The sequence below is a fragment of the Lolium perenne genome, chromosome 7, assembly GCF_019359855.2.
Source record: "Lolium perenne isolate Kyuss_39 chromosome 7, Kyuss_2.0, whole genome shotgun sequence".
NCBI classification, from domain to species: domain Eukaryota; kingdom Viridiplantae; phylum Streptophyta; class Magnoliopsida; order Poales; family Poaceae; genus Lolium; species Lolium perenne.
In genome coordinates this window covers 321,923,273-321,937,711 of record NC_067250.2, presented here as the reverse complement: position 1 = coordinate 321,937,711, position 14,439 = coordinate 321,923,273, and the positions used below count along the sequence as shown (strand labels likewise).

Genomic DNA, 14,439 nt, shown 5'->3' with positions numbered 1-14,439 from the left:
TCATCGAGCACGTCGAACTGCTCGGTGAACGCAGGGTAGCAGTTCCTGACCTGGTCGCGAGCAAATCGTCTCTGCGGAGAGAAATAGTCAGTACTCGTGATAAACTATAAATTACGAAAGAACTATGTTCGACAGTCTACATACCTCGCGACGTGTCCAAAGTATGCCGAAAGTAGGCATATCGATGTGGTCCGGATCATCCAACTCGTTTGCCCCGAAAGGGCGCTCAGCATCTATGTCTGGCCGACCAATCGGGAACCTCTCCCAGGACCACAGCTGCAAGAACAGTGGGCAGCCAAGAAGCCCAGACTTGGGGGAGACAAGTGTATAAGCATTGCACAAACCTCGGTATGTGGCTGCTAGAACCGCGGAACCCCAACTCCGCTGTATGATGTCATCGGCGGTTTGTGCCTCTGCTATCTCCAGTGCAATGGGGATGAAGCGCCTGCTGATGGTGGTCTGATGGTTCTCTGTGAACATGACCTTCCCAAGCAGCCACAATATGTACGCCTCGAGACTCCTAGTGATCTGTGCCTCACTCATCGGCGGTGTGAACTGTGAAACCTACAACCATGAAAAAAAAGATGTTAGTTATAACAACGCAATAACCATAAATAATTTTGTTATAACAATGGTTACCTCGAAGTTGAGTAACCAGTCACACTTTGGACCGTGGTCCTCACAGAGAAACTCAGTCTGGCCCGCACGAGTTCCCTCAAAACGTGCAGACATTTCTTGATCCCAAAGCACTGGTTCTGCCAGCGGGCCTATGGGCTGACCTGCCAACGGTAGGCCCAGTAAGAAAGACACATCCTGGAGAGTAGGGGTCATCTCTCCCCATCGAAAGTGGAACGTGTGTGTCTCGGGCCTCCACCGATCCACCAGGCTGGTCAGTAGGGAGTGGTCCTGCTGAAGGCGCTTGATCGGTGTGCCTACTCGCTCACCGATGACCTCTGACCTAGTGGCCTCAACCAACCGTGCAAAAGGTAGAAGTCCAGCCCACTTCAACCTACAAATTCATATAAGAATCCAATTAGTATGTGACAGTACTTCAAATTGAATATACCAAATAAATCGCACATACCTCTGAACCCAACCGGGGTGTATCTGCCAATTTTGATTACCCCCGCGTGTCACCATTGGTGACAAGCTATTAGGGTTGGCATCTAGCTTGGCCGCACGGTGCGCCCTCTCAATGTCCCTATTGAGCAATGATCTTCCTGCCATTTCTGTAAACAACAAAACATTCGTTATTACTCATTACAAATGATAACATAGTTGCAAAACCAAAATGACATAATACGGATATAAATTATTGTAACGTACATGACCATAATAAAATTGCAAAGTAGTTCCATACTTATTACAAATTCATTGTTCAATACATAAAGGTACAATAAGATAGGTTCACATTTCAAATTGCAAAGTAGTTTCGTACTTATTACAAATTCATTGTTCACTACATAAAGTTGCAAAGAAGTTTCGAACTAGTTTCTTCCCCTCCCGCGACGTCCCCTTGTGCATCGCTGCCCCCTTCTTGCTGTGCCAGTGCCGAAGGTTGGACAATTAGTGTCCCAGTGACCAAATTCATTGCATGGGAAACATTGTCTCGTTGGCCCTCCTGCTTCAGATTCATCCATATCATTCCGGATGCGCTGCGACGGCCTTCTACCGATGCCTGTCCTCAGTAGCGCCGGGTGTGGGATATATCGCCTTTCAGAAGGGTTTACAGTGTTGAAATTTCCCAATGACCGAAATCCTTGCAGCTCTCCGGTCCAGGTGTTCAGCACGGCCTCCTTAAGGTAATACGGAGAGACGAACGAGATTTCCGGCATCCCAAGGACACCGCAAACAGCTAGCACATGCGAGCAAGGAAGATGAAGCAACTTTGGTTTGTTGCATGTGCACTCGCACGTTGGCCATTCTTCACTGCCAATTTTCACATCATGCGTCCTCTGCGGATTCCCACACCCGAACCTATCTGTAGGTAAGCGGACTTCGAACCTTCTTTCCACATTCCCAATGGGAACAACGGCGAGATGTCTAGCTTTCTCCTTCTTCTTATGCATGTACTCCATAATCTTCGAACAATACGGTGTGCCTGGGTTGTTCACCATATGAATCTGCGCCTTCTCGCGTCTCTCTCTGTAATATTTAACTGTGCCCATGAAAATACCCTCTACTATTGCTGTAAGTGGCAAAGCCCTGTTGCCTCTCAGCACAAAGTTATACGATTCTGCGAGGTTGGTTGTCATGACGCCGTTTCTAGCTCCATGTGTGTCATGCAACAAGGACCACCTCTCCGTAGGCTCGTGCTCTATCCACTGCTCAAAGTTTTTAATCTGCCTTCCCTCCCTTCTCCTTGTTCCGGGCGGGTCAAATCCTGGCAAATCACACAGACCTTGGGGTTCCTCGTAAACTGGTGCTTCTACCGCTGCTGTTTGTGCTGCAACTGCCTGCATATGTGCTGCTATGTTTGCATCTCGTGCTGCTTTCCTCTGCACAACTTGTTGCTTCGTGAACTCCTGGAGTTTGGTACACAAAAAAGTATACTTCCAATGCTGGTTCTGGATGCACAGCTTCTTGAAGAGATTCATAAGGTTCTTGTTCCTGAATTGTGTGTAAAAATTGGCCCCCAGGTGGCGCATGCACCAACGGCTCTGAATGTCAATCCATGGCGTTTCTTGCCCTGGCTCTTTGAGTGTCTTAACAGCTTTCAGTATACCTGCATGCCTGTCATGAAGGATGCAAACATTCGGCGTGTCCTTCACAATTGAAATCTTCAACTGTCTGAAGAACCATAACCAGCTTTCGGTGTTCTCACTCTCCACGAATGCAAAAGCGAGTGGCACGATTTGATTGTTTCCGTCCATTCCAATGGCGGTCAAGATTTGACCCTTGTACTGACCGGTGAGAAACGTGTCGTCCACACATAACACAGGTCGACAATGCCTGAAAGATTCGATGCAGACACCGAACGAGAAAAATACTCTATGCAGAATCCTGTAAGTTGGGTACTCCGGCAAAATCAAGTCCTGTATGTTTATATGTGTGTCTGGGTTCCTCTCCTGCAGTGTCCGCAACAAACGAACAACTGCGTCGTATGCGTCTCGAAACGAACCAAATCTCATCTCCAGCGCCCTCTGTTTAGCCCTCCAAGCCTTGCCATAAGAAATATTGTCCAAATGATGCTTCTTCACATTCTTAATTATGCCCCTTACTCCCATGGCTTGCCCTTCCACTATTTCAGTGTACAGCAGCCGAGCTATCAGATTTGACGACAGGTTGCAATGGTCGTTGCGGATACTTGCAAGCTCACAAGTGTGCGCCACAAAGTCGCTCACACGCCATGTTGTGTCGTACTTAGGAACATACCCATGCACCCTTCCGGGACAATTGATGTCATGGCATTCCATCGTCAGGTATTTTCCAGATGACACGGTTGTTCTGAGCAACCTTTGAGTCGCCATTGCCCACTTAACTATTGCATCCTGCATATGTCGCTTGGAAGGAAACATAGCCCCTACGGCGACATTATTCTGGTGATACTCCCAGTTAGAATCAAGGCCATCGTTCATTGTCATTGCAGATGAAAAGTTCTGATTCCATCTGCCAGGAATAGGCACCTCCGCGCCATCATCAGACCCATCGGAATCATCAGCATCACTTTCACCTTCTGTATCTTCCTCTTCCATCAGGTTCTGCATGTATCCATTTTCTTCGTCACCATCAACCTCACCGTCTTCTCCTACGTAACCATCACCCTGACCACCATAAACATCTTCCGCATGACTGCTCTGTCCAGGCTCGTAACCATCGCCACCACCGGGTGCTTGACTGCTCTGGCCTGATCATAACCACCGCCACCGCCCGGTGCTTGACTGCTATGGCCTGATTCGTAACCACCTCCTCCACCATAACCGCCTTCAGGAGGCACTACCTCCTTCGCCACCGGAAGAACTAATGCCACAGGGTTAGTTCCTCTCCTATCAGACCCTTTTAACCAGCTCACCCACTTAGAGGTATCATCTACATGCCTCAGATACCATAAAATGTTTGGTAACGACTTAGTCCATAATGCATGCACACCCACTGTGTGCACTTCAGGATTAAGCCCGAAACATTCTGTCAACCAGTCCTTCACCTGCTCAATTGTCCATGTTCTAGGGGCAGTCAAATTCATCTCTACATACTTGAACTCACTCAGATCAACTCTCATCTCATTTGATCGGACACTACCCAAACCATAGTAAAATACTATCTTCACTACATCTGTCATCTTTGCTCACCTAAAAAAAATTCCGTCCGCGTCAACTACTAAAACCAGCCCACATAAATACACTAACACTAAAACCAGCCCACATTAACCTATTAACCTACACAGTTAACACTACTATGCAAAGATTAGGGTTTACCCTTGTAGCGTGAGCAGCCTCTCCAACTGCAGCAGCACGAACAGCACGAACAGCACGCACCACCTCAGCACCACCACGAACCAGCAGCTCAGCCCCTTACACCACCACCAACCTCCACCACTTCATCACCATTGCTGCTAAACAGCACCACCAATCCTCTCCAAAACCTAACCCATCTGTAGATCGAGCTTCCCTCAACTAATAGCAGCAAAATGGTGAAGTTTTATTGGCTAAATCACTAGGGATCTGCGAAATATGGTGAAGTTTTTGAGCTGTTCTTGTGCAGCCAGGGAAGAAAACGGGCAGGAAAGAGAGAATGGAAGAAGAGAGGAGAGAGGAGGAAGAAGAAAGAAGAAAAGGGAGGCCGGGGAGAGAGCGTCTGCGCGTGGCTGTGTCGAGCGACGTCTGCGCGCGCGCGTGGCCGGGCCATGCCACAGTTTGGCTGCTAGCATCCGATCAGACTGCAGCAGTCCGACAGGGTGCTGTCGTCTGACGCGCGACCACAGGCGCCTGCAATCGGCCTGCTATGGTCCGATCGGCCCGCGCCTGTCCGATCGGTCTGCTACATGCCGACAGAGTCACACTTTTGGAATTTTTTGAAAACGCGTGATAGTCCTAGAATTAAATAATTATTTCGTATTATTTAAAAAAAATCGCTGGGATCGAGGGAGGCGGAGATCGAAGGAGACTTCCGTTTCCTTTTTTTCTTTTTCACGTGAGGAACCCAGTCCGTGCGTGTCCGGCTGTGGGCTGGGATGGAGATAGAATAGGATGGGTGGACTGCGGGCTAAGCAATAAATAAATATGAGGTTGTTTTTGTAAAATCCCCCGTCCGACACTTATTTTGGATCGGAGGGAGTACATAAAAATAATATATACATCCATGAACATTGGTTAAAACATCAACAAAACATGAAACCACATGATAACTACAAGAGGCCATGTATCTAATCACAACGGGGTGAGCATCAAAGAGTACTTTGTTCATGTGGGCAAAATCATCATAGGCCTAGAGTGTCATGAGACTTCCTATTTTTTCAACATTTTTCTCCCCTCGGGACGCCTCGCGCGAGGCTGCTATGGGGGCTCCCCAAACCCTAACCTAGGTAACACCTCGATCTCGTCTCTCCGGCCGCTGGTGGCGGCACGCTCGGCAGGCCCTCCTTCTCGCGAAGGCCCTTCACAGGGCGACGGCGGTGGAAAGCCGGTCCAGCGGCGCTGCTTTGGCTGCAGTTGCTAGAGCATGGTGGGGCAACGGTGGTGTGGCGAAGCTCGGCAAGGAGTAGAGGAGATCGGCAGAGAGAGCGGGACACGGCGGAACCCTTTTCGACGAGGCGGTGGTGACTGCCGGCCATCTTTGCGTTGCGATGTGTGGCGGCGTATCTCGCTGCCTGTTAGCTTGGGTGAAGGATGAAAGGATCGTATGCCGCACCTAGAGGGGGGGTGAATAGGTGCTAACCAATTTTTAGTTCTTTTTAAATTTAGGCTTGACACAAAGGTAAATTCTCTAGATATGCAACTATTTGAATTTACCTATATGACAAGGTCAACGACTAATCAAGATATGGCTACGCAATATATAGAGGAGATAAAGGATAGAGGTAACCGAGAGTGGAGCACACGGAGACACGGAGTTGATTCCCGTAGTTCCCTTCCTTTGCAACAAGGTACGTCTACGTTCGGAGGAGTGTGGTCGCTACGAAAGCCAGACCAACAGCCACGAAGGCTTCACTCAGGTCTCCTGTGAGCAACGCCACGAAGGCCTAGCCCACTTCCACTAAGGGATTTCCTCGAGGCGGAAACCGGGCCTTTACAAGGTTCTTGGGGCACACATCCACAACCAAATTGGAGGCTCCCAAATCTGTAACAACATAACAAATCAACAAGAATACATCAACAATAACAACTAGGGATCCAAAGAGGAACACTAGCAAGGGGGCCTTCAAGCATATGAGGGGGAAATGAGAATCTCTTCGGTGAGGATGTAGATCGGGGTCTTCTCCTTCGGATCTCCAAAGATCAAGAGCTTTGGTTGGGTGGAGGAGAAGATCTTGCAATTCTTGTGTTCTTGAGGTGGCTCTAATGGTGGTGAAGCTTGACAAAATTTGTGCAATGATTGAGCAAGGAGGAAGGAAGAAGAAGGGGGGTATAAATACCCCCCCTCAAAATCCAGCCGTTGGAGACTTTCGAGGGCCGGATAATCCGGCCTAAGTTGGGGCCGGATAATCCGCCCCCACCAAAAAGTCCGGCCCTGGGGAATTTCCGGGCAAATGTCCGGCCAAAAATCCGGCCCATGTCCAGGGAAGTACTGAGCCACATCGCCAAAAGTCCTTAGCCGATTTTTGGATTATCCGGTCTGGTGAAACTTTTTCTGCTTCCTTTTGTCTTGTTTTTTCACACAAGACACCCACATATATGTGTATATATAATCTCTGAAACACTTCAAACATTAGAGTATCACATGTATTGACATCAAACACTTCAAAACATAATGTGAGAGATGTTATTTCAAAGGAGGAGAAGGACGGGCTTGATTTGGGCCTCTATGGGCCCGATCTGGGCCACTGCGGGCCCATTTTAGGCTTTCGTGGCTTCGCTGTGGAGGTTCCTGCCTTGAGGTGGTCGGTGGCTGCTCCCCGTCCGGGTTGGAGGTGGTTGATGAACCGTGGCTCCTAACCATGTGAGGTTTCCGGCGGGTCGCGTGGGGGCTGCTCGTTCGGCCTGAATAAAGGTGGTGGTCCTCGGATCTCGCGCGCGCCAGGACGAAGATCTTCTTTATGCATGTCTGTCTCGGTTTGGCTAGATGTTGAGTTCCGGAAGGCTCCGCTGGCAAATGTAATAATTCTCGTGCCTGGAGTTTGATGGTTTGGGAGGTATTTGGTTGTGCGCGCCCATGCTTTTATTCTGACTGTTTGGTTCCAGAGGGAGCGATGTGAATCTATGTTCTGTGTGGCCAGCAGATGACATTCTGGTCCATGGTGTATCAGAGATGGAGAATTTCTTGAAGGCCAGATTGGAGGACTAGCAGTGGATGATCGAGTTGTGGTGTTGTTGAGGGATTTGCTTAGTATTCTGGGTCTTGTAACAGCAGTATGTAAGTGAGGGAAGCAGCACACTTGAAGTTCAGAGTCGTACCTTTCAGGATAAAAATTCAAGGTCTGACCTTAATTGGTTGTGTCTGGCAATGGTCTTGTTAAAGGCATTGTTTTGAAAGTGGAAACTATCTTCAGGGTGAAAACCTAAGATCTTTTGATCGGGCGATGATGGCTCTTGTGCACCGTTCCCTTGTTGGAGGCGTCGCTGGTGGGGAGCCTGGATTTGAGGTGTTGTCTTGGCGGTGGTTGTACTGTTGTTGCTAGGACTGGAATATCGTAGCGGGACTTATTTTTTTTAGTTTTCTTTTTCTTTTTTGGCTATGTGCATCCGTATTACCATTATGGTATTGCGTTGTTGCTGAGGCTAGGTATAATTGTGATCCATCAATATTAATTAATATATTCCCATTATCGAAAAAAGATCTAGAGTGTCATGGAGGTGTGACGAAAGATATGGAGCGAGCACTTGGAGTACCAGAAGCTTGGCGGGCCATAAATTGTTTGTCATTTGGCAAGAAACTAAGATACATCACAAATGTGGAATGTTGTCATGACTATTCATATCATCATGCACAAAATGACAAAATGATAGTGGAGGATGAGTCTGACCAACCTGCCAATTTTTTTTCGAGAATGCATCAACCCGCCAGTTTAATTTCATGGAACCTCTTGTCGATCTAGTACCATCAAAGATTTTTCGAGAAGCATCAACAAATTCATGCCAATGTGGTAAACCAACAACTTCAGACTAATCAAGCTACACATGCGGACACATCAATATTATTGAGAATGTAATTGCTGAAAATTATAAGATGGACAAAAAAGGGTACTTGTCGACCTTCCATTATGTCTGGAAACATCTCAAATTGATGGATTATATGTCGATTGAGACCTTCCCCTAGAAATGCCTCAAGTAGCTAGAGAAGCGCACTGTACATAATAGGATGTGCGTCCACGTGTTAGTATTGTTGCATCTCGCTACATGTCACTTCTTATGTTGTCAGCTTCCTAGAGATGCAAGTGGGCTAGCATTAATTATGGTAGACCAAATGCCAGCAACTGTTGCACAACCCCACTTAGCTATGGCATCACCAAGAATGTAAAGCCTAAAAGATACACACTAATACACAAATTGTCAATAAAACTGATTCAACCAAGCAATTCGATTACAGTTCAACAACGCAAGGCAGCCACAAACCACAAAGGATATGATAACATAACATATTTCACACCAGATCAGTGGTAGACTTGCATATAACGAAGATGATGGCGATTTTCACCACCTGATAAGTGTGGTAAGCAACATAAAATGAAAAAAAACATTTGAGGTTTGTTTGATCTACAACCAAAAAAAGAGGATGACGATTTTAAATCTTGGACCAGAGTCCTTGATATCAACATTGATACCTTCATGGCAAAAAAAAGAGCTAGTCCTGCACTCATACCGTCACAATAAACACCATAGAAGCCCCTAAGGCCGAGACGATTTCGAAGACGATGCCCACGATCACTCTGGCGTGTTTCACATAAAAAGACTAGTTGGGAAATGTGTGTACTGAGAAGAACATCAAGCTCAAGAACTGTTGCGGATTTCCCTATACCTTGACATTTCCAGCTGAAACAGTTCATTGGTTATGGTGACCTTCAAAAAAATCTCCAAGATGAACTAGCTCGCCAAGTGCCCGAGGACTCGGCCCCTTACAGACTAACCAAAGCAAAGATCACAGACAAGAGCGGTCCTAGGAACCGTACGAACATGCCAACCTCCAAGCGTTGCGCCTCAATCAGCCAAGAAAAATTCAACTAATCATTAATCTGAACCAAGATGGGTAGGCCACGCTGCACCACAAACAACCTAGACAACATGTCAATAGGGATTCAAGGAACCAGACGAACAGACAAGGCTCCTAGCTGCACCTCAGTCAGCCAAGAAAGCTTCAACCAAATCGAGAAACTGAACCGCAGAACTCACTTCTGTATAGAATGCAGGGGAGGAAGAAGACCCTAAACGGGGACAGGTATCAATGATGCCGAGCCCAGCATCGGAAGAAGCGGACGTCGGCGGCAGCGCTAAAACCTAGGTCGTTTAATCGCCTTACAAGAGAGAGAAAAACGGTTCAACACATTTAACTGCTGGGGTGCGCAGAAGAAAACTATAAATTTTCTAGAGTGTGACTATTTCTTAGTCGACTGAGAACTAATTTCATTCTCAGTCAGATGATATCATCAAATCTCAGTTGCAACAACTTATGACTAGCAAGAATCACAATACAAAACAAATAATGTAGCAAAACAAATAATGTAGGACTTAACTGAGCACGAAGTTAGTTCTCAGCTAGCTGGGAACTAGCAAATCCTTTTTTCTAACTAGCGTACACCGATTGGCCATATCTATCATGGAGTGTAATGAGAAGATTCTAGTGATGTACATTCGTATACCGAAAGCGGTTAACATTTCACTAGAACATGGATGATGTAGTCGTACTTCGTCGCCTACCTTAGGGTCATGATGATCCTCGTACAACGGCAGGCGCCACAAATGGCAGCACCTTCGTGGTCTCACACACATACGATGCTCAGCGACGACTCCCGGTTCTCCAATCCAGCCGAGAGTGCGGATGTAGATCTTTTGGATCGGAACATCAGTAGCACGACAGTGTACTAGGGTGGAGTCAACTCCCGCGGGCACAGATCTTCGAGGAACCGCGCGCGGGGGAGAAAACTAGAGAGAGAGAGGGGGGTTGGAGGCACATGGGAGGAGAGAAGAGCTCTCCTCTCAATTTACCTTGGGATGCCTCCAACCCTTATGCCACCGCCTTATATAGGGGCGGGGCGTGGCCGGCGAAGGGGAGGGGGTGCGGCCAAGGTGCCCACCAAAACCCTAGCCGCCCCCATCCTTATCCATTTGGGGGAGGCTGCCTCCTTGTAACGGCCCCGGGTAGGACCCCTATAGATTTTGTCTGTTCTTTTTCTTTCATGCATCTTCATGGCATATGCATCATGTCATCCATGTTTTTATTAAATAAAACTATTTTATAAACCCTCCCTTATCTTTCAGTTTAAATAAAACCCTAATCTCCCTCTTCCTCATATTACCTATTTTATAATTAATATTTTTCCAACAAAGAAGTTTTTGAATATAAAGGTGTTTTGTTTTGTTTTACAAATAAGGTAAATATTTTGAAAATCAGTTTTGAATCTCACTCTCGTATCTAATTCCAATTCAAAACTGAATAGGTTTTTGAATTCAAACAGTTTTAAATAAAAACAGGGAAAGAAAACAAAACAGAAAAACCTCCCCTGGGCCATTCCCTCTCTCTGGCCCGTCTGGCCTCTCTCTCTCTTCTCTCCCACGGCGGCCCAGTCCTCTCCCTCTCTTTCCCTCGGCCCGAGCAGGCGGCCCAACCCACCACCTGGCCCATACCCCTTCGTGGGAAAAGAATCTCGCCTCCCCTCCGTGTCGTCTTCCTCGTCACGCAGATGGCGTGAGGCTCTGGTCCTCCACCACCACCGCGCCCAGCTCCATCCTCCCCCATGTGAAACTCCCCTCTCCTCCTTTTCCTGGATCACGCCAAGCCACCACCTGCTCCACCTTATCTTCCCCTCCCCTTTTCTTCTTCCTCTGCAAGCAAATCAGGAGGAGGGTTTCACACCGGAGAGCACCACCGCAACCAACCGCCATCTCCCCGTCGCTACAGCCAACCCCGCGCCGAACCAAGGGTACCAGAAGACGCGTCTCGACGCCGCGCATCTCATCCTCCACTCAATCGAGCCTGGGGCTTCCCCAATTCGTCGCCACGGCCATTTTTCTCTCCGTCGGCCGCCGCGCTCCGGCGAAGCTCGCGGCCGCTACGCGCCTCCCCCGTCCTCTCCGACCTTGCCATCAGCTTCCTGGTAACCCCCTGCATCTCCTCGACCTCCTCCCGCTTCCCTTTGGTTCGTCTCCTCGACGGTGAACCCGTGTCTTCTCCGCAGATCTTCGCCGCCGGCGCATCTCCGTCGACCTTTAGCCGGCGGCGCCGCCTCCTCTTGTCCGCGTCGTCGATGCGCGTCGGGCGCACCTCCCCTCGTCTCCTGGAACGCCTCCATCTGCCGGCGCGCGCGACGCCCCGCCCGTGGTGACCGCCTCCCTGGGAACGCGAGCGGCATTCCCTTGCAGCCAAGCTTGTCCACGTCAGCTCTGCCACGTCGTCGCCCGGGCCCCACCTGTCCGCGTCCGAGGCTAGGCCCTCCTCTGGTGAGAAAAATCTCCCAGATCTGGATCTAGTCAGTTTTGCTCTTAGGCCCCTGCAAGTTCCTGCAAGTTAACCCGCAGCCCCTGTCCTTGTTGCTTTGCAACAAAACCCCCTGCACGTTTTACAAATAAACCCGGGGTCCTTCCCCTGATCTGCATTTGTTTTCGGGTCCTTTCCCTAATAAAATAAATCCTGTATTTTCTATTTCAACTATTAAAACCAATCTGTTAATAACTTTTAAATGGTAATTCGAAATAAAAAGTGTTATATATGATTTTTGATCAAAAAAATGAGAGGAACATGATTATGCCATCCATGTCTGCTGTTGCATCATGCTTCATACCATTTCGTGATAGTTTGCATTAACACCTAATATGGAACATATGGAATATGTGGGATATTATATATATGTTGTCCCGGTTCCATTTAACTTTGATGTAGCTCACCCCTGCCATGTTTGCTATGCTAATCCATCCTTAAATTTGTCGGTAGAAAATGCAACTCCAACCTTAATTGTTTGTCCGGGGTTCCGACTCCGATTAATATGGATAAGTTGCACCGCATCATCCTCGCCATGTCATGCATATCATCTTGAGCATGCTGGTTCTTTATCCGTAGTAGTAAGATTGCATACGTTGTGTGTTCCAGCATATGCTTCTTCCCGGATAGGATCACGAAGTGGTGATGTGAGATACGACGAGTTCTCCGACAAGTTCTTCTGCAGCTTTTCACAGGCGAGCCCACCCCTTCACCTATTTTACTTTTACATCCTCTTTTGATCTATTGCTATCCTTATGTTGCGATTCTGTTGTGTCACGTGTCCTATCCACCTGTTACCTATATGTCCGAGATACACCTCCTCGCCCTACCTATTGTTTGTTGTTTGCCAGCTTTGCGAGTCGTAGGCGAGTTTAGGGTTTTCTGTTGATATCTCGAAATGTTCGGGATATCTTGTTGGTATGTTGACACATGTACTACCTTTTCCAAATGATGATGAAAACTTTTGCTACAACTAAAATTGCTAAGGGATAATAATATTGCAGAGGCATCTGTGAGCCCCTTTGCGAAAGCATCGGAACTTTGACTCGCTAATGTCCCCTAGGACCCGAGTTCTTGTTATCTGTTCCGAGATTGAGCGCTCTACCCGTACGTGGGGACGATTATTGGGACCCCCCCTCACCCATTACCTTTTCTCAAGTCAGTTGAAAAGGGGGCCACAACCTTGGTTTTATTTGCCTATGCCATGTATGCCATGCTTTACTTACTGTTGCCTTCGGGTGTTTACTTCCTGTTGCCTTCGGGTGTTTATATTCTGTACTGTACCTTGCGGGACGTTTAGCGAAGCGTGTGGTTCGCACGCCTAGCCGCCGGCGCAAACCTCTGAGTCCGTCTCGGAGTACGGCCGAACTTCGATACGGGTAGCTTAGGCGGGTGGCCCCCCTAGACTTTCTTGTTGATTTGGGAACGGTCTTGTTGTGAGACATCCACCTGTCGTAAGTGGGTCGAGCATGCGTGTGGTTACATTTGGGCAACCCCTGCAGGGTGTACATCTTATCGATAAGCCGTGTCCGCGGTTATGGACGACTGGGAGCTGTTTAACTCGATCATAGAACAACTTACACCTAATGATGTCGCTAATAACTTGCTAATTACTTGCGTAGTAAGTTAGCCCTATTATAATGGAATGGATATAAAATTGTCAACTGTGTGAGTGCCTTGTTAGTACCTCTTGGCTAAGGGGGATCGCAATGGCAGGGTTTGTTTGCAGAGTATAGAACTGCTAGAATATGCGCTCTCTCACCTTCTCTATTAGACGGATGTTGTAGCGTGTCTCTATTGGTTAGTGCTTTGCTGCCGCTAAACTCCACATATAGCCGGGCGAAGTTTACACCGCCCACCAGCAAGCATAGCTGGTCTTGTCTCGCAAGTACGTGCCTTTGGTACTTACCCTCGTTTTTCTCCCTCTTTTCCGGAACCCGCTTTTCGACAAACAGGTACAAGATGACGACGTTAGCAAGGTTACCCTTCCGGCTTGGCCTGGGCAGGGTTATGGACGCCACTGGTTATCTTCAGGACTCTTAGTCCAATTTGTATCTTGTCCGTACTCGGACGTATTTGATCTTCTGTATGATTTGGATCTTTGTATGTATCTATTTGTATCTTGACTCGTTGGAGTCGTTGTTGTAATATATGTATCTTATGGGCTCTATTGTAATCCTGTTGTAATGTTACCGCTCGTGTTAATTCCTCTGGCATCACGTGTGTGATTCGTCGCGCACGTCGTGTCGGAGGGCGTCTCTGAATCGATATCATGCGGATTTTGGCAGGTTCGCTGGAATCCTCATGGTACCGGTTCCGGGGCATCACACTCCTTAATGGGCTCCCCTCTGGGAGGGGCCCATTAAGGTGAAATGCACCTTTTTAATTAATTAATTAATTTAATATTAATTTATTTAATTAATATACAATACATATTATTTAATTCCATGTGATCCCAAAGACCTTTCGAATCACTCTGAACATCCTTCGGATCCTCACGGAACTTTTCCGGTTCTCTTTTCACTATTCTCCAGTGTTTTCAATAAAACCAAAAGCATCTACAAGCGTCACCTACTCCTTAAATGTGTTACCAAACGGTTCGAGAACACTACATATATGATCGAGATGCCTCTACGATCAATGATCATCAGCGGG

General features: G+C 47.6%; 1 protein-coding gene and 1 long non-coding RNA gene across 2 annotated transcripts; one reads left to right on the top strand and one right to left on the bottom strand.

Moving 5' to 3' along the window:
- Positions 1–1,487: 1,487 nt before the first annotated feature.
- Positions 1,488–3,707, bottom strand: LOC127314958 (uncharacterized). Its single transcript, XM_051345500.1, has one exon. It carries the CDS (start codon positions 3,705–3,707, stop codon positions 1,488–1,490), a length of 2,220 nt encoding a protein of 739 aa, XP_051201460.1.
- Positions 3,708–12,088: 8,381 nt separating this feature from the next.
- On the top strand, positions 12,089–13,960 carry LOC139833020 (uncharacterized). The gene is made up of 2 exons (XR_011748006.1): positions 12,089–12,479; positions 13,740–13,960. It is a non-coding gene; the product is annotated as an uncharacterized lncRNA (long non-coding RNA).
- The last annotated feature ends 479 nt before the right edge of the window (positions 13,961–14,439 follow it).

What these genes read in the sequence shown, in the direction of transcription:
- LOC127314958 (XM_051345500.1), bottom strand. Translation starts at nt 3,707, where the DNA reads ATGCAGAACCTGATGGAAGAGGAAGATACAGAAGGTGAAAGTGATGCT.